We start from the raw sequence: 27,530 nt of genomic DNA on the forward strand, positions 1-27,530 counted from the left end.
GGGGGCGGGCAGGAATTTAATTTTTGGTTTTCCAAAGGTTTTTGGAGAGCCAGCCTCTACTGTGACTAGGAAGGGAAATGCCCTGATGGGCAGGAGATGCCAGCACACCCCAAAACAGGCTGTTGGTGACTCCTGGAAGGAAAGCAGCTGGCAGGTTTCCACTAGCTGGATTTCCTTGCTCTGGGAGCTCTGAGCACTTATGTCTATGTACATAGTGTCCCACCAGCTGCTTGAAACAAGTCCATCCCACTTCGAATTGAGATGCAAATATACACACAGTGACTCACCCGAGAGGGTCCACGTGACAGCTGTGCGGTGGCCGGTGGCGAGGGCACCCTGCCTCATTGCCTCCGTGCAGCTCCCAGCTCGATGTCACAGGGGGCACCAAGCTGAGGAGCATGAGATATCACAGTGTGTGCTCGGGAGCCTGGAAGACAGATGGGTTTGATTTTCTGAGGCTAAAATAATGATTGATGATCTTGAAAGGGGAAAGGAAGCAGGGGGAAAGAAGGGGAGGGGAAAAAGAGTGGGTAGATAATGACTGTTATTTCAGAAAACAGTTGTAATGTTTCCCTCTGGGAAGGATGCTTCTCTGCAGAGGGGTGTCGGGGAGGGCTCTGCCACAGCTGGGGTGCTGGTGAGGACACTGCTCGGAGGAGGAGGTGAGGCAGGAGTGGCTCTGGAGAGAGACTGCCCTGAGCCGATGGGCACTTTAGCAACCAGCTTTTTGGCCTGTTTTACTAGTATATTAGGAAAGAAGAGATAAATCTCACCCGCAGAGACTGGGCTGTGTACAGCCAGACTTTGGTTTTGCTGCTGCTGAGCAGCGTTGCTTGCCAGGGGCCTTCTGGGCCGAGAAAGCAAAGGTAGAAGTTGTCCGAATATATAAATATATATATGGACACAGAGGAGTTTACTGCATTTGTATCATTTCTGAGCTCCAACCAGCAAATAAAATACATGCCAGTGCATAGTTTGGGGCTCATTACAATGCTGGCACTTGCTTGTACCTCAGCAGTGCCTCGGATTAATGTTCTTGTCTCACGCTGAAGAGGTTCCTCGGTGGGGAGTGAGGATGGCTCTAAACAAAGTGGGGTCATTAGAGACCTCGGACAGTGCACTCGGTGCCTCTGCAGCACTGAACCACCAGCCGTTCTGCGGCCTCAGGCCGCCGGGGCTGGGGATGGATGCAGCTCGGGGAACCTGCACCAGGTCCTGGGTCTCGCCTCCAGATACATCCAGACATGGGTGTGTTGGTGCCCAGAGTAGCACCAGGAGCTGCAGGTTGGTGGCAGCGTCCCTGTGAATTTTTGAAGAGCCGGGGAGGAGCCAGGCTATTCTGTGCCCAGAACATCACCTCCCAACACCCAGTGTGGGAGAACTCTCTGACAAAAAGGCTGCTGTTGTTGAGAAAACAGAGCAGAATAGTAAAAAGGGCAGTTTGCTCTCTACAGAAATACCGTATTAAATATTCTTTTTTTAAAACATAATAACCAAAGAGAGTAGCTGAGCTGAGAAGCCCTGGCAAGCAGCTCAGATGGAGAGCTGGTGTCCTCTCATCTGGGGGATCCATGTCAGTAATGAGACTCTGATTTTATTTCCAGTGACCCCCTCACCCATCTCACTGCTAATGAGCTTTGTAAATGAGAAAGTGAGCAAATGCTTCTTTTTTCCCCTAACATAAGCAGAGACTTGTCCAGATACTTATCTTCCTAAGACACAATCTTGTAGGGGTTTTGGTGGATACTTGCTTTCTTTCCCCTTGATTCTCCTCCCGTTGCGTTTGCCCTGGCTGTGCAGGATGGTGGCAGTGGGCAGAGGAGCTGTGCCGTGTCCTGGTGGCAGGAGGCCATGCAGTGTCACAGGCAGTGTCACACGCTGTGCCGGGGTGACAGCGGTGGGTGCAGGCATCCCATTTCATTCTGAACCTCAGTCCGGTGCATCGGCAAGGTTGGCTCTGGTGGCCTCCTGGTGGTGGTGGTGGACCTGTGACAGCAGGTCCTGGCAGCTCTGCCACTCTGTGTCACCTTGGAGAAGTCATTTAAAAGGAAAAAAAGCCCATTTCTCCAAAAAGCAGATAAAAATAGAACTTTCTTATTCAGCATATCCATTCCCTGTGCGTACCTGGAGTCTGTTTGCTGACTGCAATCACAAAAATAAAGACTTGGGTGTTCTGCCCAGTGTGGCTGGGAGGGAACAACCTGGTGCCTGGCTGTGCTGTCATCCAAACCCCGCCGAGCTGCTGACCTTTCCTCCTTCACAAACCTACCAGCAGCAGCAGGATCAAGGTGTTGTAGCTGTGGGTCATGCTTAGCCTGCAGGACCTGTATTGTCAGTGCTAATCACAAGAAGACAAGAAACTAAGTTTTCTTTTCCAATCCCAAGAGCAATTTTCAGAGCTGGGTGTTGTCACAGAGAAACCAAATCACTCCTGTGTAGATGAAGTGGATTTGCAAGTGGAATTACATTTGTATGGTAACGGATTCTCCTTGGCTTTTCAGAGCAGATCATGAGCTGGAGTGTCCCCCTACATCCCTTTTCCTCACCTTGGCATGGATTAAGTACCTCTTCCCAAACTGAGATATTTTTACTGTCAGATCCACGGATGAAGGAAGGTCTGGGAGTTTGTAGCGAGTTCCAAAACAGTGCAGGTCTAACGTGGCAAACCACAAACAGCTTTTTCTCTTGAATAGCTGACTAAGAGTTTGTAGGTTCTCTTCACTTCCCTGGATAAATGGATCCATCCTGAGTCTGGATGAGGGTTACACAGAGGTGTCTGGCCAGGGGCTGCTGGGTCACCATGTCTTGCCAGCTTTTCTCCCATTGGGGAGGGATGTGTCACCCCTGATCGCCCAGACAGAGTTATTGACCAAGTTGCTTATTGATTTTCTAATCATTTTCCAACACAGCCCCCCATCCTGTGTCACTGCCAAAGCAGATCACAAATTGAACTGCAGCTGAATTGATGGGGGATTGATTAAACTTGCCGTAATTATTGGTTCTCTGCTGCCCGAGCCAGACGAATCAATGTCAGCAATAACAGATCTGGTCTTTTATAAAAGCCCAGCAAACGCAGAGCGAGCGCTGGTTTTGTAAGCCTACCCAAGAGCCCAGACCAACCCTTCAGCACAGCCCGGGGAGTTGGGTTTAGCACAAGCTGGCTTTTTCCTGGGTTGTTTCTGACTGCTGTGGGCAAGAACATAGTTGCATGCAAATGAGCTTTAGTTTTTCTGTTGGTGGGACATCCAGATTGCAAATCCTCTGCTCCAAGGGTGGGGAGATCTATAGTAAAGTTTTACTGTGCCCAGTAGCTGCTCAGTCCACCTCTTCATCCCTGAGAAACCCTCTGTTCAGGGGGCTGGCGTTGCCTCTCCTGCCTTCTGCCTGTTGGTTTTGCTGGTTGGCACTGACTGCAGAGCTTACTGGCTCCCCTAGCTCGCTGTCCCTGGCATCTTTGTCCCCCCCAGCCCCACCAAGCAGGGACCTCCCTGTTTGTGCGTTGGCTACCAGAGCTCTCTGTCACTGGAGAGCTTCTTGCTGCAGCACAACAGCTGGCTGGGGAGCTGGCTCCACGCCGAGCCGGGGACGGATGCAAGCCGAGGATGGATGCAGAGGGGAGGGGGTGCTTCCTTTTGCAAATTTTGTGCTGAGCTATTTGCCTGCCATAATTAATGCATATTAGGATGCGTAATTACAAACAGAAAGGAAACATGTTTCGTGGTGATTAAAAAGCCAAAACTGGAGGAATATCCCAAGGGCTTTGGTGACCTGCTCATTCAGTCCTGGGGAAAGAGCCATCATCTTCCTCTGTGGGCTGGGGAAGATGCTGAGCTCAGCACATGGATCAATGCCAGAGCGAGAGGCCCAAGTGACAGCTCAGAAAAGCTGAGACTGATCCCCTGGCTGTGATCCTGTAGCGCCCGCTGACTTCAGGTCCCATCCATTTGCCTTCAGCGCCCTGGAAGGTCCCTCGGGGGCTCCAGAGGGGATTTTGGACAGAGTCCCAGACCTCCCCATCCTGTCGGCATGGGGAGAGCAGCAGAGAGGCAGATGCGGTACCGTGGAGTGAAAGATGCTGTTTGCAGTCAGCCCTCTGTGTCCTTCAGGGAGACGCGTTTCTGGCAATTTGCACAGCTCTTGCTCTTGCAGTGGGGCCGGCCGTCGCGGAGGAGCCCACAGTAGATAAGTGTTGTATCTGCGGATTCAGAAAAAACTTACCCTGGTCCTGTTTCCCAGGCAGCTGGGCAGTGAAAAGCACAGATTGTTCTAAGTGTCCTTTCCTCCTTCATATTTATTCTGTATATGCAGCAAGAAAGCTTCCTGCTCCCATGTCTTCTGCTGCTTCGTGCCTAGGCAGGGCTACTGTTTCCCAGGCTGTCTCTCCGGGTCCCTGCCTCTGCCCTGCCTGCTCTGAAGAGATGGGCAGCATCCTAATCCAGAGCCCTTTGCTGCCAGCATAGAATCACAGTGTGATTTGGGTTGGAAGGGACCTTTTAAGGTCATCTAGTCCAACCCCCTGCAGTGAGCAGGGACATGTTTGGCTAGATCAGGTTGCTCAGAACTTCATGCAACCTGACCTTGAATGTTTCCAGGGATGGGAACCCTGGAAACATCTACCACCTCTCTGGGCAACCTGTGCCAGTGTTTCACCACCCTCACTGTAAAAAATTTCTTCCTTATATCTAGTCTGAATCTACTTTTAGTTTAAAATTATCACCTCTTGTTCTAACATCCTTTGGCTAGAAAAGCCCTGTGCCTCCCACCCTCCCCGTGCCTCCCCTTCCCACCTTATCCAGTGCCTACAGGGAAGGTGTGAGGTTTGCAAGGTCCCTCGGAGCTGAGGGCACGGGAGCCAGTGAGGCATCTGAGAGACATCAGTCACGGGGCTGTCTGTGTCATCACGGTTGTGGCAGATGGGGCAGAAGCAGCTTTGATGCTGCTGCACCATAGGGAAATGCCACAGGGTTTCTAGATGGAGAGAAACTTCTCATCACTTGGATGGGGACTCCCTGAAGGATCTTTCTGCTGTCCCTTCTGGGCGGTTTGCTTCTTGAGGAGCCAAGAGTGAGCGAGGCTCAGCAGCCCATCTCCTGCCAGAACCCTGCTGGTGTCAGTGAGCGCAGGGTCCAGTGTCTCCTGAACTTTTATTAATATGTACAGCATTTTGCTCACACGGAAAATTGATTTTCTTTTTTAAGCACAAAGTATAGCCGTTTTATAACCTTTCTTCTGCTTGACAGAGGCCATTTATAACCTGCCTTCATCACTACCTGTACAAGTTCCAGTCTAACTCATCTTCAAGAAATTCCATAATGCATTTTTAATTGCAAGCTGCTCCTAGGCAAGATTTATTTATTTTTTCAAGGACTGGCCTTTTTGTTATTGTTTGTGTGCATGAATGTTTGGCGAAAAGGGATAAATAACGCAAGTGGAATAGAAGAGTGCTTTAATCTGGGTGACAATTTATTGATGGCGTTTGCCGCCTGCTGGCTTTTATCTTTTGGGACAAGGAAAGCCAGCTGGGGAACTGGAATTAAAACCCAGAGCCAGATCTCCAGTTTATGTGAATCAGCATTGTTCCCTTGGCTGCAGAAAACTGATGAGCCCAGGCTGTGATCCTGTCTTCTCCCACCTCGGGCCGGCCCTGCCCGCAAGGTACAGTCAGCATGGGTTTAGGAAAGGCAGGTCCTGCTTGACAGACCTGATCTCCTTCTATGACAGAGCGACCTGCTTATTGGATGAGGGAAAGGCTGTGGATGTAATTTACCTGGACTTTAGCAAGGACTTTGACACCATTTCCCACAGCATTCTCCTGGCAAAAATGACTGCTCGAGGTTTGGACAATCGTACACTTCGCTGAGTAAAAAACTGGCTGGATGACCGGGCCCAGAGAGTTGTGGTGAACGGAGTTAAATCCAGCTGGCGGCCGGTCACGAGTGGTGTCCCCCATCTCCTTTTGATGTAGCCAGAGTTCAGCAGCACTGACTCTTGGGTGGGCTGTGCCCTGGGAGGGCACCCACCAGGCCATGCCTCCAGGGTAGCTGAGGACCCACAGATGACCTTACCACATCCCATCTCTCACTGCAGTGCCCCGAGGACCTCCGGCCCATGAAGGATGGCACCGGTTGCTACGACTACTCAAAAGGGATTGACTGCTCGGATGGCTTCAATGGCGGCTGCGAGCAGCTCTGTCTCCAGCAGACCCTCCCTCTGCCCCACGACCCCTCATCCAGCACCATCTTCATGTTCTGTGGGTGAGTCCCCTCAACGCTCCTGCATCTCCCACTAGCAGATGAATAACCCAGGCCATTCCATCCCTGACAGCCCTCCTGGGCCACCCATCCCAAACTGGCATGCCCAGTGAGGCAGCTGGGTGCCCAAGAAAAAGCTTGTTAATGGAGACAACTTCCAGCAGGGAATAGAGGCACCTGATTTGCCTGTGGGCAAAAGCGTACAGGAGTGTGAAAAGCAGTGTGAGCAGATGCACCTTCCTCCTCTTCCCGACTGTGTGACGGTACATTTTGATGTGTGACTCACCGTGAAGGGACCCAAAAATTGTACATTGCGTGTTGGAGGGGGAAGGTGGAGGATTTGTTTAAAAAATACTACTTTTTAATTTTTTTTTTTCCTCCCCTGTGCCTCTCTTAAAATAGAGTTTCATCCCTGATTTTGGCTGGGATCCTATAATCCTACACAATTTAGCATTTTCTCTCAGGAAAATCTCCCCGGCTGCAGTATGTTCTAAAAGGAGCTCAGTGATTATCTGGCTTTATGCTGCACAGCTGCAGCCAGCCATCCATCGCCCGCCCCAGCCCCGGTGCTGGGGCTCTGCAGATTGCATCCTTTGGCTGGTTCACACTCTCAGGCACACAAGGCGCCTACTTCATGTCCCTGTGGGAAGGATTAGGGCAAAGAAAGGGAAAAGGAGCCCTTCTGGTAAGGAAAAGCCCATAAGTGAGAGGGGGGAGCAAATTCCTAACAGAAACTTCCAGGAGCATCCATCAAGTCCTGATGCTGCGGGTGCAGCAGAGACCTCATGAAGCCCTGGTTGCTGGCTGCTCCCTGGGGAAGAAGAGCCCAGGGAGCTCTGCCCCTGTCAGCTTTTCTCTTTTTTTATCCCTTTTTACTGGTTTATTGGTTTCTCCCCACCGCCACCTTCTTTTTTTTATTATTGTTTAGTAGCACAGAGCAGTTGAGTCACTAAGAGAGAGCACGTTGCCTGCACCGTGCCTGCAAAGGGGGTTGGAAGTCCATATAGGCACAAACAACCTTTCTGGGGAGGGTCTAGAAAATCCTGGGACATTACATGGTCTCCATCTGCACCCACGCAGGGGATCTGCATTTCAATCTTCCATCCCCAAGGGCAGAGACTGTTTCCCTTCTTTTTTTTTTTTTTTTTTATAAACCCTTTTCAAGGCAGAGCTGCACTTTGGGAACAAGGCAAGGAAAAGTGCGACAGACGGGTGGGAGTTTCACTTGCGGCAGTAAAATGCGGTAGAGGAATGAGAGAGGGGAGCAAGACCAGATAGATATGGGACTGATGTTAGGAGAGTGCTGTGACTGTGGGGAGGAAGGGGCAGGCAGGGAATGGAGGTTTCCTTGTCAGCTGGGAGCCGCACCGCTGGGGAAAAGGCTGGAGAAAGGAGAAGAGAAGGAGGGGAGGCAGGATGAGCACATACGCAAAAGATGCCACTGATGTCTACAGTGTCTGTCCTTTGATCACATCCCTGCTGTCTGCCTCAGTTTTCTTTCATGTCTGCTGAACATGAGCACATGTTTCTTACCCACAACAAGCTTGAAAGTGAGACCAAGGAGCAAAGGAGCAGCCACGTTGGAGCTGTTTCCTTGCAGGAGGAAAAAAAGGCAGGAGCTCGATTAAGCTTTGCTCTTGGCTGGGGAATGTTTGTGCCTGCACCACAGCAGCGTCAGAGGGCACGGGGTGGGCCGGGGCTGTCAGTGACAGCTGAGCAGAGGATGCGCAGTGGGCTCAGCTCTGCTGTCCACTGTGGCTGCAGGCAGGCAGGGTCACGCTGCTGCAGGAAGGATGGGTGCTGGGAGCCGAGCCCTGGCTGCTGCTCACCCAGCCGAGCTGCTGCAGAGCATATGGTCTCTGCAACCTCTGCACTTTCCCGGGTGGGCAGGTGTTGACAATGCTGGGCCGGGTGGGCAGAGACTCATCCCGCAGCAGGGCTCGTGGGGTGGCAGGCTCTGCGCCTGGCCCATCTGACACAGCTCGTGGTGCTCCTCAGGTGTGTGGAGGAATACAAGCTGGCCCCAGATGGGAAGTCCTGCCTGATGCTGTCTGACATCTGCGAGGGCCCCAAGTGCCTGAAGTCGGATGCCAAGTTCAACGACACCCTCTTTGGAGAGATGCTTCACGGCTATAACAACAGGAGCCAGCACGTCAACCAAGGGCAGGTGTTCCAGATGACTTTCAGGTATGGCCCAATTCTGCTCCTAGTTTTGGGAACATCGGGGTGGTGAGATGGACCAAGGTCCATTGGTACAGAGCCAGCACCTCTGACACGTTCACTAGAGGAGGAGAGCAAGAGGATGACAAGCATCCGTGGTTTTCCCTTGCTCATCCTTCCTGCAGGCAGCAGCATAGAACCCTCCTGGGCCAGTGTCTGTCTCATCAGATGAGTGTTTAATCGCCTTTAATGGGCTTTTCTCGGGAGTGTTTCCTCACCTCTTTCTCAACACTAATGTCTTTCATCTCTACTATATCCTGCAACAATGAGTTCCACTGTTTAATTGTGTGAAGGAGTTTAATTGTATGAAAGAGCATTTGCTTTGGCATGTTCTCAACCTGTGCGAGCTGGTTTTATTCAGTGCCCCAGGTTTTAGTACTGGGAGGAGCTGTGGATATGGCATGAGGAGAAATAATGTAAGCTGAAGGTAGATACCCCACCAGAGGGCAAGTAGGAGATAGCAGGGGGTGTTGGGAGTGCCAAGAGTCACATGCAAGTGGGGAGAGCAGGGTCCAAACTGTCCAGCTCTTCACCCTGCAGTGCTCGCGGAGAACTTCCTGGTAGTTGCTGAATTTAGGGCTGGAAAATGAGTTGATTTTTAAATTTTTCTTCAGTTCTCACGAATGCAGCTGCATTTTTGGGTGTAAACCAAGGTGGGCCTATGAGTTTCAAAGCAGCAGTGCTGATCATGGTCAGGAGAGGATCCACCCAGACAGGACTCTTCCTTGCCCAGCATCTGCCAGTGCACTGAGGGTTTCTGTCCTAGTACGGCACTGAGACCTCATTACTGCCTCCGATTTTCACTGCAGTTGTGGGTGTTCATCACTGCTGACCATGGTGTTTTTCTGGACGCTTTTTCCCCAGCTGAGTGCAAAGCCTTCCTAGCTCTGAATTCATGCCGAACTCTGGCCTTTTGCTCTATTGATGGCAGATGAATTACGAGCTCCACCAGCACAAAGGCGCTCAGAAAGCTGCAGCCAGCGAAGTGCTTGGAGCCAGCAGAGCCACAGCCTTTGCTGGAAGTGAGAATTGACAGTACACGAAGGCAATTTTCCCAGTAGGCTTCTCTTTGCTTTCTCTTCCTCTCACATTACAAGCATCAGTGCGTCCACCAGAGCAGAGCCAGGGCTGCAGAGCTGAAATTTTCCATGAGCTGGTGGATTGAGCAGGTTTGGGGTCTTCAGAAACTCCCCAAGCCCATCTCTTGGAAATGCCAGACCCGAATGGGCTCCTCTCAAATAAGGTCCAGCCCCAGCTTGTGCCATCAGACCCTAAACACTGAACCTCCCTTTGCAGAGGCTTAAATTTTCTCTCTGTCTCATCCGTAGCCTGCCCTTTGCTTGCACTGGAAAGCGGGAGGGTTGGAAAGCCACCCTTCCCCTGCTTCAGCCAGGGCTGAGGTCTAAGGGCTGCTTTGTCACTGCTGGGAAGCAAACACATCCCCTGTCCTCAGGGCAAATTCCAGCTGGAAAGCACCCAAGGTTGCCTGTGGTCTGATTTATCAGGGGAGATGTGGCTTCTTCAGGTCATGCTGTCTGAGGGCATGCCGGGGATGGAGGGTTTGGGCAGTTCCAGGCTGGACCAGGAGTAGTTCCTGCCAGGGCTGCTCTTGGAATAAAACACCTGCAGTGTTGAGATTGCATCTTCCAGGGGTCAGAGCCCAAAGTGCGCTCCCTGGGGTTCTGGCTGATAGGTTTTCAGGTTAAAAAAAAAAAGTGATCTGTCCTTCCCACGGCTGGCACAGCTCCTGCCTGTGGTGGCCGGCGTGCGTGCAGTGATGGGAAGCTTTTCCCAGTGGGTTCTGCACAGAAAGAGCCTGGTCCTCTGTGCGACCTCACCATCACAAATAGGGTTTTAACTGCCCGGCATTGGCTGTGGGACTAGCCCTGGGTCTAACAGCTATGAGGGGCAGGAGAAAGCAGGTCTGAAACAAGAGCAACCGGCAGTTGCTGCAGGTTGTAATGTGTGATACGCTGGTTTGGAAGAGCTTGGAGCCTGGCGGGAGGCAGCACATCTTGCTCCAGAAATGCTTTCGGCAGCCTGGAAGGTCACCACGGCTGCCCTTTCCTGTTTGAATGTAGCCTGTTGGCTCCGAAAGCGCCAGGCAGTGATGAGAAGGGCTCACTTCCCCACACGCCGCGTCCTTCCCCGCGGCCAGGCTGCCCGGTGTGTCGGAGGGTTACGCCGTAGAAGCGCCATTACATCATCTCCTAACAAGGGAAGAGAAAGAGGTTAATGGAGAAGAAATTATTAACTAAAAGATGTAATTTGCCTCTGATTTTCATAGATATTCAAGAACCTCTCTGAGCATTAAGACACCAGCTGTTAGAGAAGCCCTTAATTTGGTGCATTTGAAACATAGCAGGAAGCTGCCTAATACCAGGGATTAAAAGCCTGTTTCTGCAAAGTAGGAGCAAGAACCTGCTATCAGAACAAGGGGCTGAGTATTTTGGAGGGATTTATAACTGCTGGGATCCTTTAGCTATGCAGATGTGACAGTCCTTTGAATGGTGTCTGCTTCCCATGTTGCCGCATCTTCAGTGTCTTCAATAAATAGGATATTCTCAATCCGCCAGGCATGTCAGCATGGTGTTGGGAGGAAGCCTTTGTGCTGGGAAAAGCTGTCTCTCACACCCTGGTCTGGGCAATACCCACCAGTCACAGTGGTATTTCCATCCCGTTGGGGAGGTCTGTTTGCCACCCGATGGCCTGCAATGCTGATTAGAGCCTCTGCCCTCCTGATGGCTGTGTGCTTCTTCTGACCGTGGCTTGGCACAGCACCAGGATGGAGTTGGTTTAGCACCGATGGCTTTGCTGTGTCCAGCCAGCTCGGAAGCATGGGGCTGTGCCGCCAGTACCTTTAGGACACAGAGTAAGGATGGTGTTTGATGTAAGCATGTGGCACAGCAGGCTGTTAATGAAATGGGAGAGCTGCACAGCTTGGAGGCCCCAGACCGGAGAGCAGCCTGCAGTTCTGCTCAGTGCTACTTCAGGTTTTGGTTTTCCCCTTTAAACCTCATTGTTTTAACCAAGGGAGTCAGGCAGCACCTCAACACTTTGGTGGCATGACTGAGGAGATGGTAACGCCCAAGGGAAGGCTGGAGGTAGCAAATACTGGCTGCTGCAACCAGTGTACCCACAACAGGGGTTGGCAGCAGCCAGAATGGTTCGTACTGGTGTGTGCTGTCTGTGCCGCAGCACATTCACACCAGCACTGGTGCAATATCTTGTGTTGCACAGAGCCTGTCCCTGCTCACGCATCCCTTTGGGCTGCTGCCAAGGACCCTTTCCCCATCCATCAGTGACAAGGAAGCCACAGCCCAGCAGGACGTGAGCACCACAGCATCCCTGCAGCTCAGCTTGAGCCTCCGTGAGTTAGAAGCTCTGTGGACAGCTTTTTCTGTACTGAGGTGGCTTAATAACAGCTACTTATCGCTGTGGTGGTTCGGGTGCTCGAATGACCTGTTGGACAAGCTTGGAGGAGTGCACCACGTCATTGCTGCTGCTGCTGTTTTATTGCAGGGATTTAAATCAAAGCACTCCTCTGGTGATGCTTCTCCTGCGCGGTCCCTCACGGGTGCTTTGGGTGAGGGGCAGAGGAGGGATCTTTCATCACACACCAGAAATCCCTGTTGCTCCTTCCACTGTTGAGCTGAAAGTACATTCAGAGCTGCCTTCTTCTGGGCATCCCTCTATTTTTTAAAGAAAAGGTTCTTCTCTTTGGCAAAATGCTGTGCAGTGTTAATAAATGGATGGGATTGGAGCTGATTTATTCCAGTCACACCTCTCAGTCTAGCCGGGAGGCTCAGTGGTGGATCCAGCTCGCTAAAGACTAGATTAGAGCGATTTTACCCCCATTGCCTCATGATGGGGCAGAGCCCAAACTCCATGCCATCCCCAAATCACCTGGGGATTATTTTCCAAATGGGTTGTTTCTTAGTTCTTTATCTGTTTTGTGCCATCTCTTTGCCACAGGGGAATAGAGGTTTTTGTTTAAGAGCTGTTTGCAGCTTTAGACTGTTGCTTTTATGCCATTAATACGGAGAAAACTCAAATTACTACCCGATGAGCCAGCTTTACTCACTGGATTATTACTGCACGGCAAACGGGATGTCAGAGCAATGCGCGGCAGAGCACTCCCCGGGGAGCAGCCATCTGCCCTAACCAGGATCCCTTCCCATCCCTACCTCCAGCTCTGCCTCTTGTCCTGGTTCTTACTCTGGCTTGGTGTAGCCCCAGGACACGGGGAGCACCTCGCTCACCCACACAGCCCCTGTTTGATTCCCCCCCACCCCAGCAGAGATGCAGAGAGTCTGGCATGTTTCTGGGTGTTGGGGGCAGATAAACAGCCAAAATGCTTTGGTGGATGGAGTGGGGAGAGGATTTGTGTCAGTGCTCCCTCCCTAAAATAAACCCTGCTAAGCACTGTTTTCCCCTCTCCCTAACCAGGGAGAAGAGCTCTGGAGGATGCAGGGCTGCCGTGCTGTGCTGAGCACCTTCCTGCAAATTGGAAGTACCCTTCCCTCTGCAAATTGCTCCTCAGAGGATGCTGTTCCTCACATCCCCACCTCTAAACCAGGGTTGCTACCTCTTTACAGCCTTGGGAAAAGGAGAGGTTGCATTGGAGGTGGTTCTGAGTGCTGGCCAGTACTGCTGAGCACAGCACCGAGGTGACTGGGGTGCCATGGGCAGGGACAGGCACCCGCTCGCCCCGAGCACTGCCAGCCCAGCAGCTGGCTCTGCCTCCACACAGCTACGTTAATGCTGTCAGGCGGCGCGCTGGGTCGCTGAACTGATGCAGGGAATTGTCATAATATTGATGGGGAGTTTGGCAAGTTAATTTTAAATCTGTCACTCCTTCCCCTTGCTGCTTCTCAGCCCTTAATAAACCATCACGGCAACGGCGGGGCGTGCTGACAGCTTGGTGCCATCCCTGCCGGGGGGCTGCTTTGGGAAACAGCCCCACCCCATCTCTTCCTCCTGCACTGGGGGAGACCTCATGCAAGCTGCACCCGGTGCCCCCCATAGCTGTGGGTGCTGCCCGGGGCCGGGATGGGTGCTCAGCCGGGGGCAGCAACGCACCTGGGTGCGGGAGGCTGCGGGGGGCTTCACTGGTGTCACTCCAGCCCGGGTGAGGATGTCCTGCCTGCCCACAGCATCACAAATGTAACATCTGTAACTAGTTAAATTAACGCTATTGATTTTTTCATATTTTTTTTCCCTCTCTTTGAAACCTCCAAGCACAGAAGTTATAATTGCGCTGTTTATTATTCCTGTGCCGGTGAGCTCGGCGCCAGCCAGTACCCCAACGCCTTGTTTACCTATTACCTTTCAGGCCGGGATAACGGATGGATCTCTTTTCCAGTGGCTGCCTTCCATTTCATTCCTCTTTTTATTATTTGTTGCTGCAATTCTATTACCTGTTCACAATCCTGAAGCCTCAGACATACTAGTTGGAAGCAATGATGTCTTTCCAAGCCAGGCTAATGCCTCAGGCCTTGGTCCTCAGTAGCAGGTGAGGGGGTTATGAGCAGTTTAGCAGCTCTATGGAGCTGTTGTAAGATTCGATGCTCCGTGCTCTGCCCTGATCTCGTCTGTGCTGTGCAGGATCACTGCCTGCTCCCCACTGGGGATGCTGCCAGCAGAGCAGAGATGTCCCGGTGCCCACTTATGGCCATGCCAGACACAGTGGCTTTGTAGCCCCCAGAGGGCCCCCATCTGGGCCGTTTTTCCTCAATCCCATTTTTTTCCACCTCTCAACATCCTGGCTGCTTTCTTGAGTTCATCCAGCCCTTTTCAAAGCCCACAACAGGTTGAACATAGACACACGCCATGTATTTTGAGCGCATCTTCACTGGCCAGGCTAAACATTGACATTTTATCAATCCAGTCTATAAATGACTAATGCAATTAGCACAGCACCCCGTCAGTTAGGTTACTGTTGCATCCTGTATGCATCAGCCCTGCTCTGTTTCAAAGTTAGCATCCAACCGAGAGGGAGAACAGATTGTGCGGCTTTGAGCTGGTATTTCCGACAGTCTGCAGCCACATGCTTCTAACTGGATTGGTAGCAGTTTTTTATTCTTGTAGCAAAACAAAACCAAGTCTAGTGCCAGTAATATCCTAAAGACAATGTAGGGGTCCAGAGTGGAAGAATTTTTTTTAAAATACACTGATTAAGATGTTAGTAATAGAGGTATTTTATGTACTAAAGGTTTTCAGACTCTTTTTGTGCCTGGTGTGGGTAGGATTTAAGGAGTGGGCCAGCACATCCTCGGTGAGCGTGGGCACAGCCACCGCAGCCGCCTCCTGCTCCTCCTGCCCCATCCCTGCTTTGGCTGTGCCCCTGAGCTGCCCCGTTTCATTCCAGTCTGTGCAGGCAGCAGGATAACCTCTTATGGGGTTGATCTCTGCTGTTTGACCATTGCCTACGAGAACCCAATCGCTCCAGCATGTGCCTGAGCTCTGGGGAGTTGGAGGGATGGCCAGGGTGGAAGCTGTTGCCAGAACCGGAGCCCCCAAACCAACTGAACAAACATGATTTGGGGCTTGCTCTCCTTCTCCAGCCCCTCCAGCACTGCCAGGCAGTGTGTGAAGATGTGATGCTACAAAGAAATAGGTGGGTGTTAAAAACTGCGACCAAACACGCCACTGTTACGAGGCTAAGGAAAAGCCAAGCAGCTTTCACCTCGGTCTGTGCTCCAAAATCAGTCTTTGCAGCCATGCAGATTGGTGAGTTGTTTCAAAGGGTAGCTCGGGCTCCAGAGATGGGCAGCGAGGGGGCAGAGCTGGCACAGGGCCCTGGGAGATGTGGGTACCATGGGTACACACCCCAAACCCACTCTGCAGATGCAGGTGCAGTCTAGAGCAGAGACACTGCTGCTGGAGATGGTACCAGCACCCACTGAAGCTGATGGAGAGTCGCCCACAGGCTTTTGCTGGGCTCAGGGACCAGCCAGCAGTGGCACAGCTTTCCTTTCCTCCAGCAGAAGAGCTGCTGCCCCCACAGCGAGGGATGCTGGGGAGCTGCTCCCCCACCCCATGCCTTTGGCTCCCCACTCCCCCCGGGCCCTGGCAGCGCGTTTGTGTCTGCGCAGATGTTTGTATTCTCTGCAGCTGATGAAAATATTCATTATCTTGTTAGCTGCTGCGGCGGAGGAAGTTCAGATTTGCATTTCCACAGCTAATCACACAGCGCAAACAGAGCCTGTCACCCAGCAGTGCTAATTGGGCAGAGCAGTGCTGCACCCAGGCAGGGAGCCCTCCCTCCTGTCCTCCCCACCGCCAGTGCTGCCGTGCCAGCGGGGTGCCAGGGGAGAAGTGCCGGGAGCAAGGAGGATGATGGGGTTTGTGGGAGTGGGAGGTGGAGGAAGGCAGCGGGCGTTGGGGAGTTGGTCAACCAGTGAGGAGGAGTCTGGTCCCTGGGCAGGATGGGAGCAGGCAATGGGATCCCAGTCCAGGAATGCTGCTGGGCACATCAGGTGTGTGTGGATATGGGATGGTCATGCCTCCAAGCCCTGGGGCTGGCAGCTTCTTGTGGGATGGGAGGTGAAGATTCCAAGGGTTGCTCATCCCTCAAGGAGCTGGTCTGGGCCGCAGGCTCCTCCTGCAAGGAGCTTCCCATGCTGCCATCAGCCTGTGGCCCACAGGGGACACCCACATCCCCCCACACAGCTGTCAGGGGGCTCAGTCTGCTCTTCAGGGTCCACCCTGTGAAAAGATGGTGACACCCTTGTCTTTAATCCTGAGCGTGAGGAAAGGGCAAAGGGTTAAGAGAGGGGACATGGACACACACAGGAGAGGAGGGACCAGAGGTCGGCATCAGGCACTTCCAGAACAAGAGCAGGGCTCTGCCCCTCCCGGGTTTGGCAGAGGCGTGGTGATTTGTGTGCCATCCCCTCCTTGTCACTGCGCCCTTTGTGGTGCCTGGTACTGCCAGGCCTGCCTTCGCTTTTCCGAGCTCCCAGGGCACCCAGGAGGTTCCTCCTTCCCCCGTGCTGTGGGGGGCAGTCTGCGGGATGGACTCACTGACCTCCTAGCCTTTCCCATCTCTGATTTTTATGATACTAATTATAGCTGGTGTTATTGCGTAGTTAATTTGCATTATTAAGAGATGCGGTGGAGATTGGTTTTAGAATAATAACAGCTCAGATTTATAGAGTGCCGTTCATCCCAGGGGGTCCTTATTGGCTTTACAGCCTTGCAGTGGTACGCAGGCTTGCAGAGAGGAATTGCTTCTCCTTCCTTCCTCACCTGACATGGGATGCAGCCGCTTCTGGGACGTGGGGACTCAGCACCCTCTAGGGACACGTGAAAATAAGGGTTATGTTCAGCTGAAAAGAAAGAAGAGAGTGAGGTGGGAGGGTTTGAGGCAGTAAATTGTAATCACCCAACTTTAAGCCATGATAGCAGGGTTTTTTTATCATGCTGTGAGCACTTCTTTGGTGGTCACCATTAGCATGCTCCAGCAGCACCTCCAGGGACAAGGCTGACACTTACCAGCCCATCACTGCTCTTCCTCACTAGTGCCAGCACTGGTCGATGGAGATTCCCCATCCAAGGACTAAATCAGCCTGACATTGACTTAGCAATGCGAATCCTTGCTCCAGGCAATGCAGTCATGAGCAGGCATCGGCATGGGGATATCTGAGCGCTCCACAGATATGCCAGCTGTCGAGCCATACCTGCTTCCGACTTAGCAGCAGGGCTTCGATGCAGTCCTCAGCGCAGCAGAAAATCTTGTCTTGCTCTTTCCTGTCCTGAGTGATCTCTCCAGAGATGGAGGATTTGCCCTTCTTCATGCCTTGGTCCTGTAACTCATGACTCATCTCACAGGCAATTAGAGATAGAACAAGAGGGAATGGCTTTAAACTCCAACAGGGGAGGTTCAGACTGGACATTAGGAAAAAAATTTTCGCAGAAATAGTGGTCAGATTGTGGAATAGGCTGCCCAGGGAGGGGGTGGAGTCGCCATCCCTGGATGTGTTTAAGGGTCGTTTAGATAAGATGTTGGGGGATGTGGGGTAGAAAGGAGCTTTGTAGAGTCGGGCTGATGGTTGGATTCAATGATCCCAAAGGTCTTTTCCAACCTGAATGATTCTGTGATTCTGTGACTGTGTAAACCTGAAGGCAAGTGCTGGGTTTGGGCCCCATCAGCTGAACCCATTGTGCACCAAAGGTGGTGGATAAGCTATGCTGGGAGCGCTCCTATCCCCTGCTGCATCCTACCCAGAATGCACATGGGATAATGCAGGAGATCTCCTAAATCTCCCACCGTATCCAGTTCCTGGGCAGTGTGACCTGGCTTGGATGCTCAGCCATGGCTCAGTGCAGAGGAATGCAGGACCAGGTGGTGGGGACTGACCCAGCATCACTTGTCCTCCTCCTCGTCCCCCAGCGATGCTCCCTTGCCATTGTGCACTTGCCCTGCCCAGATTGCAGCTGGGCAAGGAGTCGTCTCCCATGGGTTGTTGCCTTCAATAACAAATTTCTTGAGATGAAATCTCAGAGCCTTTGTGCCAGTTCATTTCTCCCGCCATGGCCCAAAGAAGCCTGGTGCAGGCAGAGAAGCCTGTGTGCCCGTGCCCTGGCTTTCTGGGGGATGGTGCTACTCGCCAGCTGTGCCTGTACCTGCAGGCAGCAGGCAAACATCTGCAAGGTGTGATGGCACTGCCACTTGTCACCAGGCAGCTGTGCAGCCTGGGTGCGATGGCCCTCAGAGCTGGGAAGGAGGAAGCAAACTGGAAAGTGCTCCAAGGCACCTCACTGAGCGCCTGAGTGGGGGCTGGCTCTCAGCACCTGCCTTTCCCTGGGAGGATGGCAAGGGCTGAGCTCGCTGCAGGTGCCGTCACCCTGCCCCGGCTCGCCGCACGCATCGTTTGGTGGCTTTCTTAATTAACTTCACACACAGAAACATGACTTTGCAGATGCGGTCACAAATCCCAGCTAATTCACCATATGCTCTGGCTGCCTGACAGCACTGGGGAGCTGCCGCTTACGGATGAGTCCCCAGCTCTGCCATGCCTGGGTGCTGCCTTCGCCTTCCCTGCCTGTCCCTGGCCCCTGGGGGACACGGGGCTCTTCATAGCAGCTTGCTGCAGAGTGGCTGCAATGGTCCATGCTGGCAGGTTTGCTGCTGGGCAGAGCCGTGGGCTGGCCAAGCATCCTTGGGCGGGCACTGGGCACCACTGGGCTCACCCTGGGCTTGGTCGAGCCTGGCGCAGGGATGTGGGTGCAGCTGGAGCCCACACTGGCATGCACCAGGTCTTGTGCAAGGGGGAAGTGGGAGCATTATCTGCGTTGAGATGACTTTGTCGGAGTGCCAGCACATGAAATGTGTGGTGATATTGCAGCCCTGCCACTGCCTGTGGCTGTTTTTCCTCTGCTTCTAATGACTAATAGAGAGAAGACAAAACAATTTCTATTAGTTTCTCCTACGCCGCAGTGGGTTTCTTATTTTCCAAACCTCATTAGAGTTTGTAATACCATGGTGGTAGTCAAGAGCAGTCCGAATCACCCTGGGGGGAAAGAAGAACCGAAGAGATATGATGTGCAGCCCAGTATTAACACTGCTCCTGGCTCATTTCCAAGGTCCCTCCTGATTCCTTTCCAAACTCTTATGCCTTATCTCCATCTTAAAGGTTAACGATGAAGCTTAGGAGAGAAAAAAAAAATGCCTGAGATCCCAAATTGTTAAAGAGAATGTATGTGTGTGCTGAGCAGAGAGCTGGGTCTGCATTTACATTGGAAAGTCAAATATTATTTAAAGGCCAACACTTGTGCTTCCCAGGGTGTTTTGGCTGGGATGTGAGTTTTCCTGGAACAGCTGCTGGTCCAAGGGGCTGCTGATGCGTGGGGAGGGCACTGGCTTCAGGTTGCCATGCCCAAATCCTGTAGGAACTGGATGGAAGTCAGGCACCAGCTTCGCGCCAGTTCCTTGGGGAGTCCCAGCATGTAGTCCTGGCTCCTGTGAAGTCAGTGGGAGTTTTCCATTTGTTGTCTTGTTAGAAATAATAATATTGAAAGTGCCAGGCACAGAGCTGCTTGAGCAATGCTCGGGAAATGATTGCAAACAACACCCAAACAACCTGCACAAGAGGACCCGCAGCCTTGGCTCAGCTCATCACTGAAATAATCATTCAGAGGAGGTGCCAGCCCAGCTCTGGGTCGCTCAGGCATAGAAAAACCATCTATGTAGAGAAACCATCCCCAGATGATCTCACAGTGGTGGATGGCACAGGAGTGCCCTGCTGGGCAGAAGCTCCGTGAGCTGCTCTAGGAGGTCTGTCTGTCGTCTTCTCCATCCAGATCGTTAAAAAGCTGAAAGTTGCTGAGCTTATGGGAGCCGACAAGGTCAGAGCCTTTGGCTGTCAGCAATGGTGAAGATAATGGAGGGAGACACCTTGAAGAGCAGAAACATGGAGGAAAACACGGATCCTCCTGGCAGACACTGAGCAGTGCCAGCCCTTTGCAAACAGGCGGATTTCTCACCAGCCACATCAGCTATTGGGCATTTCCCAGACCTTCCAGTCAGAGAGGGGTGGCACACGGCTCAGATGTGTCTTCCTGGCCCTGACACTGGCTTGCAGGATCAGGACAAGGCTGCTGAGGCCAAAACCCAGCCAGATGTGGGCAGTGGTAGAACCACTGCTTATCGGGCTGGTGAGATCAGCCAAACCCTTAACACAGAGCCACACAGGGAGAGAGGTTTTGGCTACTTGCTTGTTTGCTTTGCCCCTGCAGAAGGAGGAGAGGAGCAGAGAGGCATGTGTGGAAGGACTTGTTCTGGGTGATGGTGCACCTAAGTGACATGACTTGACCAGGACAGTAGTAAGGTGATAGCAACTTGAAGATGCAAAGTGTTGGGTCAGGTATATGCTGGGTTGTATTTCATCAGCTTCCTTGCTGCTTCTCCAAGCAAACAGTCCATCAAACAAGGAGGTCTCCAGCAGTAAATGTAAAGAGCTTGGAGCCTGCTCCATCAGAGGGAAGAGACTGTTGGTGGAGTATTTTGGGCTGTGGTCCTGACACAGCTAGGAGATCTTACCTGGGTTCGAGCATCAATGATGGCAGCTTCTGCTCCAAATCGTGTCTCCGAGCTCGTACACGCTGCCCTCCCAGGGGATTCACTCTGCCTGTTTGTGCTTCCAGGAGCAATTTGTGCCAGAGTTACAGGCAAACAAGAGACAGGTTGCCACTCTTTTCCCTTCCTCCAGCCACGGGCATGACAGCTTATTTTTTCCTTCACTCTCTAACCCAAACATAGGGGGGTTTGACTCTTCTTAAAACTTCTTGCAGAAAATCATGTTTAAGCTTAGGTTAAGCATGTGAAATTTCAATCCCAAAGGGAATAATATGTATATTTGCAAAGTTCTGTAAGGAGCTGAAAACTAGAGCTTGGCATGGGATTCCTCTTGCAGCCCTGACTCTGTAATTAAGGCATAAATCCAGCTTTGCGTGCCTGCGTGCTGCCTGCTGCACAGGCGCCAGGCGTTGCTGTGGGAACCGTAACTTTCCAAATTTGTTTTTACTCGGCACTCCGTTTCAGCCTGTTCCCAACAGGCACTCCAGAGGAAGAAAGATCCACAGCCTACCGCAGGATTTCACCCACAGGAGACATGCTTTACTGGAATAAATAAATAGCTGTATAATAGGAAGCAGGACGGGGAGGATAATAAAAGGTGATAAACGGGCACTGAAGATGTCTCCTGGACCCGGTATCTCAAGATCCAGCAGCTGGGAGAGGCCGGGGAGCCTCTTGGGGTTCCTCCACATGGCCACAGGCACTCCACCTGAGCTGCGTTGCTTTTGCTGGCCAGAGCCATGTGCCAGTCCTAGACCTCCTCCAGCAGCACGTCGCCCCACTGTCTGCCTGCTCCAGCGCTCACCAGGGTGCAGGAGGGAGATCTCTGCTCCTATTGCTTGCAGCTTCTCCATCGCCCCATCTCAAAGCAGATTCCTGTGTGTTTCCTTTAGAAATGGCTTCAGGAGAAGATGCACTTTTTCTCCGTGGTGGTTTTCAGCCACAGTGGTGGGCACCGCTGGCTGGGTTTCCCTGAGTGCTCAGTGGTGTCGCTGGGGCTGTGCGGACCAGAGGAGGGCTTTAGTGTTTGGAGGATGTTTGGAGATTATTTGTGGAAAAATCAGGTTGGAATGGTCCAGCGTTGGAGCAGCACAGTGCTGATGGACATGCAACTCCCAGGGCGCCCGAGGGAGGGTCCTGCTGCTGACCCAGGCGCAGGCATGAGCGGCACTGAGAGTCAAGTTATCAGTTCAACAGCTGAACTAAAACCCCAGCAGCGTCGTGCTTTGGATTACCGTGAAATGAGTTTGATGTTCTGGTACGCTAATGGAGAATGGGAAGACAGTCACAGTCTCTGCTGAGACTTGCCTTTAGCTACTGGGGAGATGCAGAAACCCCCCTGGGAGCCATGGAGGTGGCGGCAGCACTGTGGTGGCAACTATTCATCTTTCTCTGTCTATTTTGTACTTAAAAGAAACAACAACCAAAAAAAATCTCTGCTCAGGTTCTGCAACAGGTTCAAGCAGAGTTGACAAATAGCTTTGGATCAACTCAATTCCTGGTTTATGGTAAATAAACTATTCAGTGGGAAGGAGTACCCTTCCCTGCCTCTGCTGGGTCCCGGGGACCAGCGCTGTTCCCACCACCCACATCCTTCTCTCCAGCTGTCACTGCTGTCCCAGGCCTTAAAGTTCCATGCCTGGATGTCATTTGCTGGCTGTCCCCATCATGGTGCCATGGCTGGGGCCCTGCACAGCACCACATGCTGGTGGCACAGGCACTGGTGGGGTTTGCAGCTCCTGCTCCCAGTCATGGTCACTGGTGACAGCCACCACCCTTTGCCTGGTCCTGTGGCTCTCGGTGTCCCCTCCCACGCTTTGGTGTCTCCAAATTGGGTATGACAAGGGAAGAGGAGCCCCGATAGTGCCACTGAGGGCTTCTCGCAGCCGTGCTGGCACGGCTTTACAATTAGTATTCCAGTGCCAAGATGAAAGAGCCGTGGAGATGGAGCCCACGGCGTTTCGCTGGCACTGGCTGAGCCCTTTTCAATGCCTCCCCATTACAGAGCAGGTGACTTTGCTGCTGCACAGTCCCAGCCCCATGGGAGAGAGGGAGTGGGGGCACAGGATGGGGGTCCTGGTCACCCCCAGCCCCACAGAGGGTTTGGGGGCAGGTCTGGGGGCTCTGTCCGAGGGCATGTGGAGGGGGATGGTGCTAAGCACTGCTTGTAGAACATCCCGCTGGCTCTGAGGAACACTGTGCTTGTCCACAGCCCAGCACTGGCATGATTTACCTCCCCGAAACACCTTAATTTAAATGCTAATTCTCCCTGAACTGAGGGGGTAAGGCAGCTGTTGAATATTGTCGGGCTGTTTATTGCTGGTGCTGAAGGGGGGCACGCTGGGGACATGGCAGGGAGGGATGGGCAGTGTGGAGACAGGGCTTATCCGCAGCATTAGGGCTGATGGAGGGATGGGGGTGATGGCTGTGGCCACACCAGGGAGATTCAGGGGGGCACAGGCAGCTCTGGGTTGGTGCTCTCCTTTCTCCCCGCAGCCTGATCTGGCCACACATCGTTGCAAATGGTGTTTAGGGCTGACAGTGGGGGAGCTGGAGGGGGCTCCAGGGCCTGGCAAAACCTGACCGGTCTCTCCTTTTAAATCCTGCCTCGTTATACAGGAGTGGGACCTCACTAAAATTAATGACCAGTAAATTTGGAGTAAGTAACTGCTGCTTCAGAGGGTTTGCATTAAGCCTTTATAATTCACTAGTGCCTGAGGTCATGGAGACACGTGGGGAGAGATTTACGGTGTGATTACCTTCTCCAAAGTGGCTGTGGAAACAGGACACCCTCTTTTCTGTTCTCCCAGTGACTGTAGATCAATTTTTTTTTGGTGACGACAAGCTAAAAGGAAGCTATTTCTGAATGTCCCCATGTCAGATGCAGGCTGGGCTCTTGTGAGCTTAGAGCCACCCCAGCAGGAAAGCTTCTCTGAGGGAAAGTAGGGTCAAAAGCTGGCACTAAATAACCTCAAATCCATTGTGTTCTCTCCAAGCCATTGTGGGACAGAAAGAAGTAAGTTCAATGAATTATTTTTGCCAGAGAAGGCATCCTCTCAGACTCACACAGCAGAAAGTGCAGGCCTCGCATAGTCACTTTGCTGAACATAAGTACGCCAGATGATAATGTGATTAACATTTGTAGCTGTGCTGGCTCAGATAAGGGTAATTAAATCTCACACTTCAGGGCATCAGCTAATCACTCGTGAGGTCATTTTACAGGTTTTTTTGCCCCTTTGTGAATGTATTTGCCCTGTTGCTGCGATGCCGGGTGTGCATCCGCTGTCCGGGGCGGATGGAGGCAGGAAGCTCCAGGCCAGCTGATGCTTGGATTTACGATGGGAGTTGTACAGGAGCAAGGAGGGTCTCTGAAAGGGTTGGCAGGCAGAGTCTGGCCTTGAGGCTGTGTCCTTTAGGAGCAAAGTGCCAAGGGAGGAAGCCATGGCTGGCTGAGCTGAGGAGAAGAAGCTACTCCTTCACCCAGTGCTCTTGCTAATAGGAAGATGAAATGAATGTGAGTCTCCATCTGATCTTTCACTACTGCAGGCCAAGATCCCACCGTGAACTTGGCCCTGGCTTTCAGCACCTCATCAAGGGCACAAGGTGCCTGTGAACTCAGCAGAATCATGCCATGGACCAGGGCCTGGTGGCTGTGGCCCCATCCAGGAGGACCACAGCACTCTGGCTGCTCCCCAGTGCCTGCATCAGGCTCTCCTGCCCCCCCCAAACCCCCTTTTGCTGAGGGATGCTGTGGCATGCTGGTCCTCTTTGAAGGCTTCCCATCAGCTGCGTGAGATGATAGCAGGACTGCGGAGCACAGCAATGCAGCCTGATGCTGCACCACGCCATGGCTGTATTGCATGACCTTGGGTGTATTATTTGTCAGATTTCTTTTTCCCTGAAAACATCTCTAGTTTGTGTATCCAGTTTCAGAAGGACAGGAAAACACAGGCACAGCAGGCTCTCACTTCCTAAGTCCTCCTGGTGCCTGAGCAGCCTCTAATTGCCTTTACCCCACTAGTACCCTGAGACAGAGGGAGTTGCTGTCAAGTGTGTCACCTGAGGCAACGGTTGCATTTTATGACTTGGCCAAGGTTACATGAAGTGTCCATCAAAGCCAAGATTTTTGAACTCAGTTTAATCCAGGTGACTGCCTTCCTCCTCAGCCCACCCTGCCAGTACAAGAGCTCAGTAAAGCCTTTGGCCATTTGACCTTTCCCAGCACTGAGACTCATTTATCTGGAAGTCTGCTCCTTCCAAAGGCAGGGACGTACTCAGGGTCAGATGCTACTGAGGGACCAGAGCTGCGAGGGAGAAACAGTATTTCTTTGTATAATGACTCAGTATTTGTAAAATTCCCTAAGAGATGTTCAGAGCCCCACCAGGAGAGTGCAGCGAGTCGATGGGCAGATTCAGTGTGTGTCACGCTGGAGAGACCAGCACGCTCACTACTCCTGTGAGTATCGGGCATCTGTTCCGTGAGGGCTGGGGAGATGCTGGGGGGCAGAACAAGAGACAGAGGAGGATGCTGTGGGGCTAGCAGGTGCTATTCCCATCAGAATAAACCTGGTTGCACTGCTGGTAGGAACCACGAGGTCATGAAGGTGCCACTGTGCCGCTTGGCAAGAGCCCAGGTTGAACCCCTGGGGAAGTGCCAGCGGCTCAGCCGTGCCCCGGGTGGAGGAGACACGTGTGGCAGCACATGCATCGAGATGCTGCCACATCCCTTCCTCATTTGTGTCCCTGCCCCTCACACAGAGCCTGACGGCTTTGATCAGAGCTTCCAGAGAGCACAAAAGCCTGGCAGAAACTCTTTTTTGTGCCTCTATGGCGAGCAGCGCTGCGAGCCGCAGGGTTATTAATAAGGGGCGGTGGAAGAGGAGCGGCAGCCCTCTGCCGGCTGCAGCTCTGTGGCACAGTGACCTCTGCACCACCCCGTGCACCAGCCGCCTGGCACAAGCGGGTTTGGGGGTCCCCTTCATCTTGCCCTCCCAGTTTGCCTTCCTGCACCCACAGCTGCAGTGAGGACTCAGCACGGTGCAGGCTGGCAGGACTCTGCAGGGGGGCTGTGCTGTGCCCAGACCCTGCACCCAGCAAGGGCTTCCCCCTGCGCAGCCTTGGCTAATCCCCCCTTTGGGGTGGCAGGGAGCAGGGGGATGGAGGGGAGGAGGAAGGGAGGGGGTGCAGGAAGAGGTTGGTAGCAAAAATGCATCATCGAAGTGCTCCTGGAGTCTTGCCTTGTACCACTGCTCCCTCCCATTATGGGAGCATGTTGTGGGCAGGTGCTGGTTTGTATGCCCACGCCTCAACTCAGTCTTGCCCCTTGTTTTTCCTCGACCTTTTGACTGCGGAGCAGTTAAAGCAAATGGCATTACAGCAAGCAGCACCGCAGAGCGTGGCTTTTCAGTAAATACTTTTTCATAGAGGCATCAGCTCTGAGCAGCAGCCGCTGCATGCAGGTTCCCTGCACACCAGCGTGTGTCTCCTCCTTAGCTGCCCGCACTTGGGCCACCACCCAGGGGCTGTCCTGGCACCCAGATGAGCTGGGCTCAAGCCCAGGGACAGCTGGTCCTCAGGCTTGTGGCAAGGGTGGCTGTGGCGAGATGGTCTGGGGAGTTCATGTCGGGGGAGGAGGAGCGGCTGCTTCCTCACATCTTCTCTGCCTCATGCTCAGGTGCAGCGTGCTGGGTTAACACAGTCTTCTGGTGTCTGCCAAGCCACATGTTTCTGTCTCCCACAACTGAGCTGTTCTGGCACTGACAGGTCTGTCCCCTCCTGTGAGGTGATGGGAGAGGGCTTGGGAAGGTGCCACCAAGCCAGTGTCATTGTCCTGGGCATCCCCTCCTGGTCCTCTCAGAGGTGGATGAGGACCCAGGCAGGCCTCTGATGTCACCCACCTGTCCCTTGTGCTCCCCGCTGGGTGCAGGGTGCAGGGCTGACCTGTTGGGGAGGGGACAGTCCCCGTGCTCTGGGGTGGCAGGCGGGGTCAGCACAGCTGCATCCCGCTTCCACAGTGCAGCATCACACCTCTCCAGGGCTTTGGGATTTGGTAGCCCTAATGCTTTTCTCCCTTTTCTGCTGAGGCAGAGCAGCAGAGACACCAACATGCTCCTTCCCGTGTTCCCTACCGACTTGCCTAATTTTGCAGCCCCTGATTCCCACCACCCACACAGCCCCCGGCTCCAGCAGTAATTGCAGTTCCCTATTTGCATCTCTAAGACAGCAAAGGGCTCAGAACAGCAAAGCACAGTTCTGCCATGGGGATCCCGCACTCGGCGTGATCAATAGGAGATTTGTGAGCACGTGTGTGAGAGAGAGGCTTTTTCCCTCAGACATATAAACCACTTTTTCTCCATCAGTACCTAGAGGGAAGCTCCTGAGATGCAATAAGGTGCCGGCAGCTTTGAGACACAGGTGCAGCAGGAAGGCAGGCTGCTGCCTGGTGCCTGGTGGCAGAGCTGCCTTGCACAGCCATGCTTGGCCCCACTTGTGTGTCCCCACCTGCAGCTCCATTCTGCCTTGGGGCCAGGAGCATCCCCAGGCTGTTTGCACAGGCCAACAGCCTCCTGCTCGCCACTGGTGCAGGTTGCACTGGCCGTATCCCAGCCCTGGAGCAGCAGGAGGGCCCAGGGAAGTGCTCCACCAGCTTGGCATCTCACTGAAGTGGGACCCTTGGAGATGGCCAAGGAGCTATATGATCATGGGGTGATGGAGCATTCCCCCCAGGGACAGGCTGTGGGGGGTAAATCAGGAAGGGGAGTGAAACCATCAGCTGTTTAAAGGAAAATCTATTCAGAAAAATGCAGCTGGGGCAGGCATGAGCCTCGCCCCAGCTCCTGGGGCTGACCTGATTTTGCAGGAACCTCCCTTTTTTCTGCTCTGCTGCCCTTTTGTCTCTGCACCCAGAGGATGCAGAGCCTCCTGGCCTATATTTTGGCTTTAAGATCAATATTTAAAATCCCCCCTCGTGTTTCCTT

At 52.9% G+C, this 27,530-nt stretch overlaps 1 protein-coding gene across 1 annotated transcript in view; it reads left to right on the forward strand.

Moving 5' to 3' along the window:
* Positions 1-27,530, forward strand: part of ASTN2 (astrotactin 2) — a 301,231-nt gene that overhangs the window by 143,073 nt on the left and 130,628 nt on the right. The window contains exons 11-12 of the mRNA XM_026860237.1: positions 6,088-6,254; positions 8,250-8,438. Of these exons, the coding sequence (XP_026716038.1) occupies positions 6,088-6,254; positions 8,250-8,438 (356 nt within the window). The remainder of the gene's footprint in view (positions 1-6,087; positions 6,255-8,249; positions 8,439-27,530) is intronic.

The sequence above is a fragment of the Athene cunicularia genome (assembly GCF_003259725.1).
Source record: "Athene cunicularia isolate RWA chromosome 17 unlocalized genomic scaffold, athCun1 chr17_part1, whole genome shotgun sequence".
Lineage (NCBI taxonomy): Eukaryota > Metazoa > Chordata > Aves > Strigiformes > Strigidae > Athene > Athene cunicularia.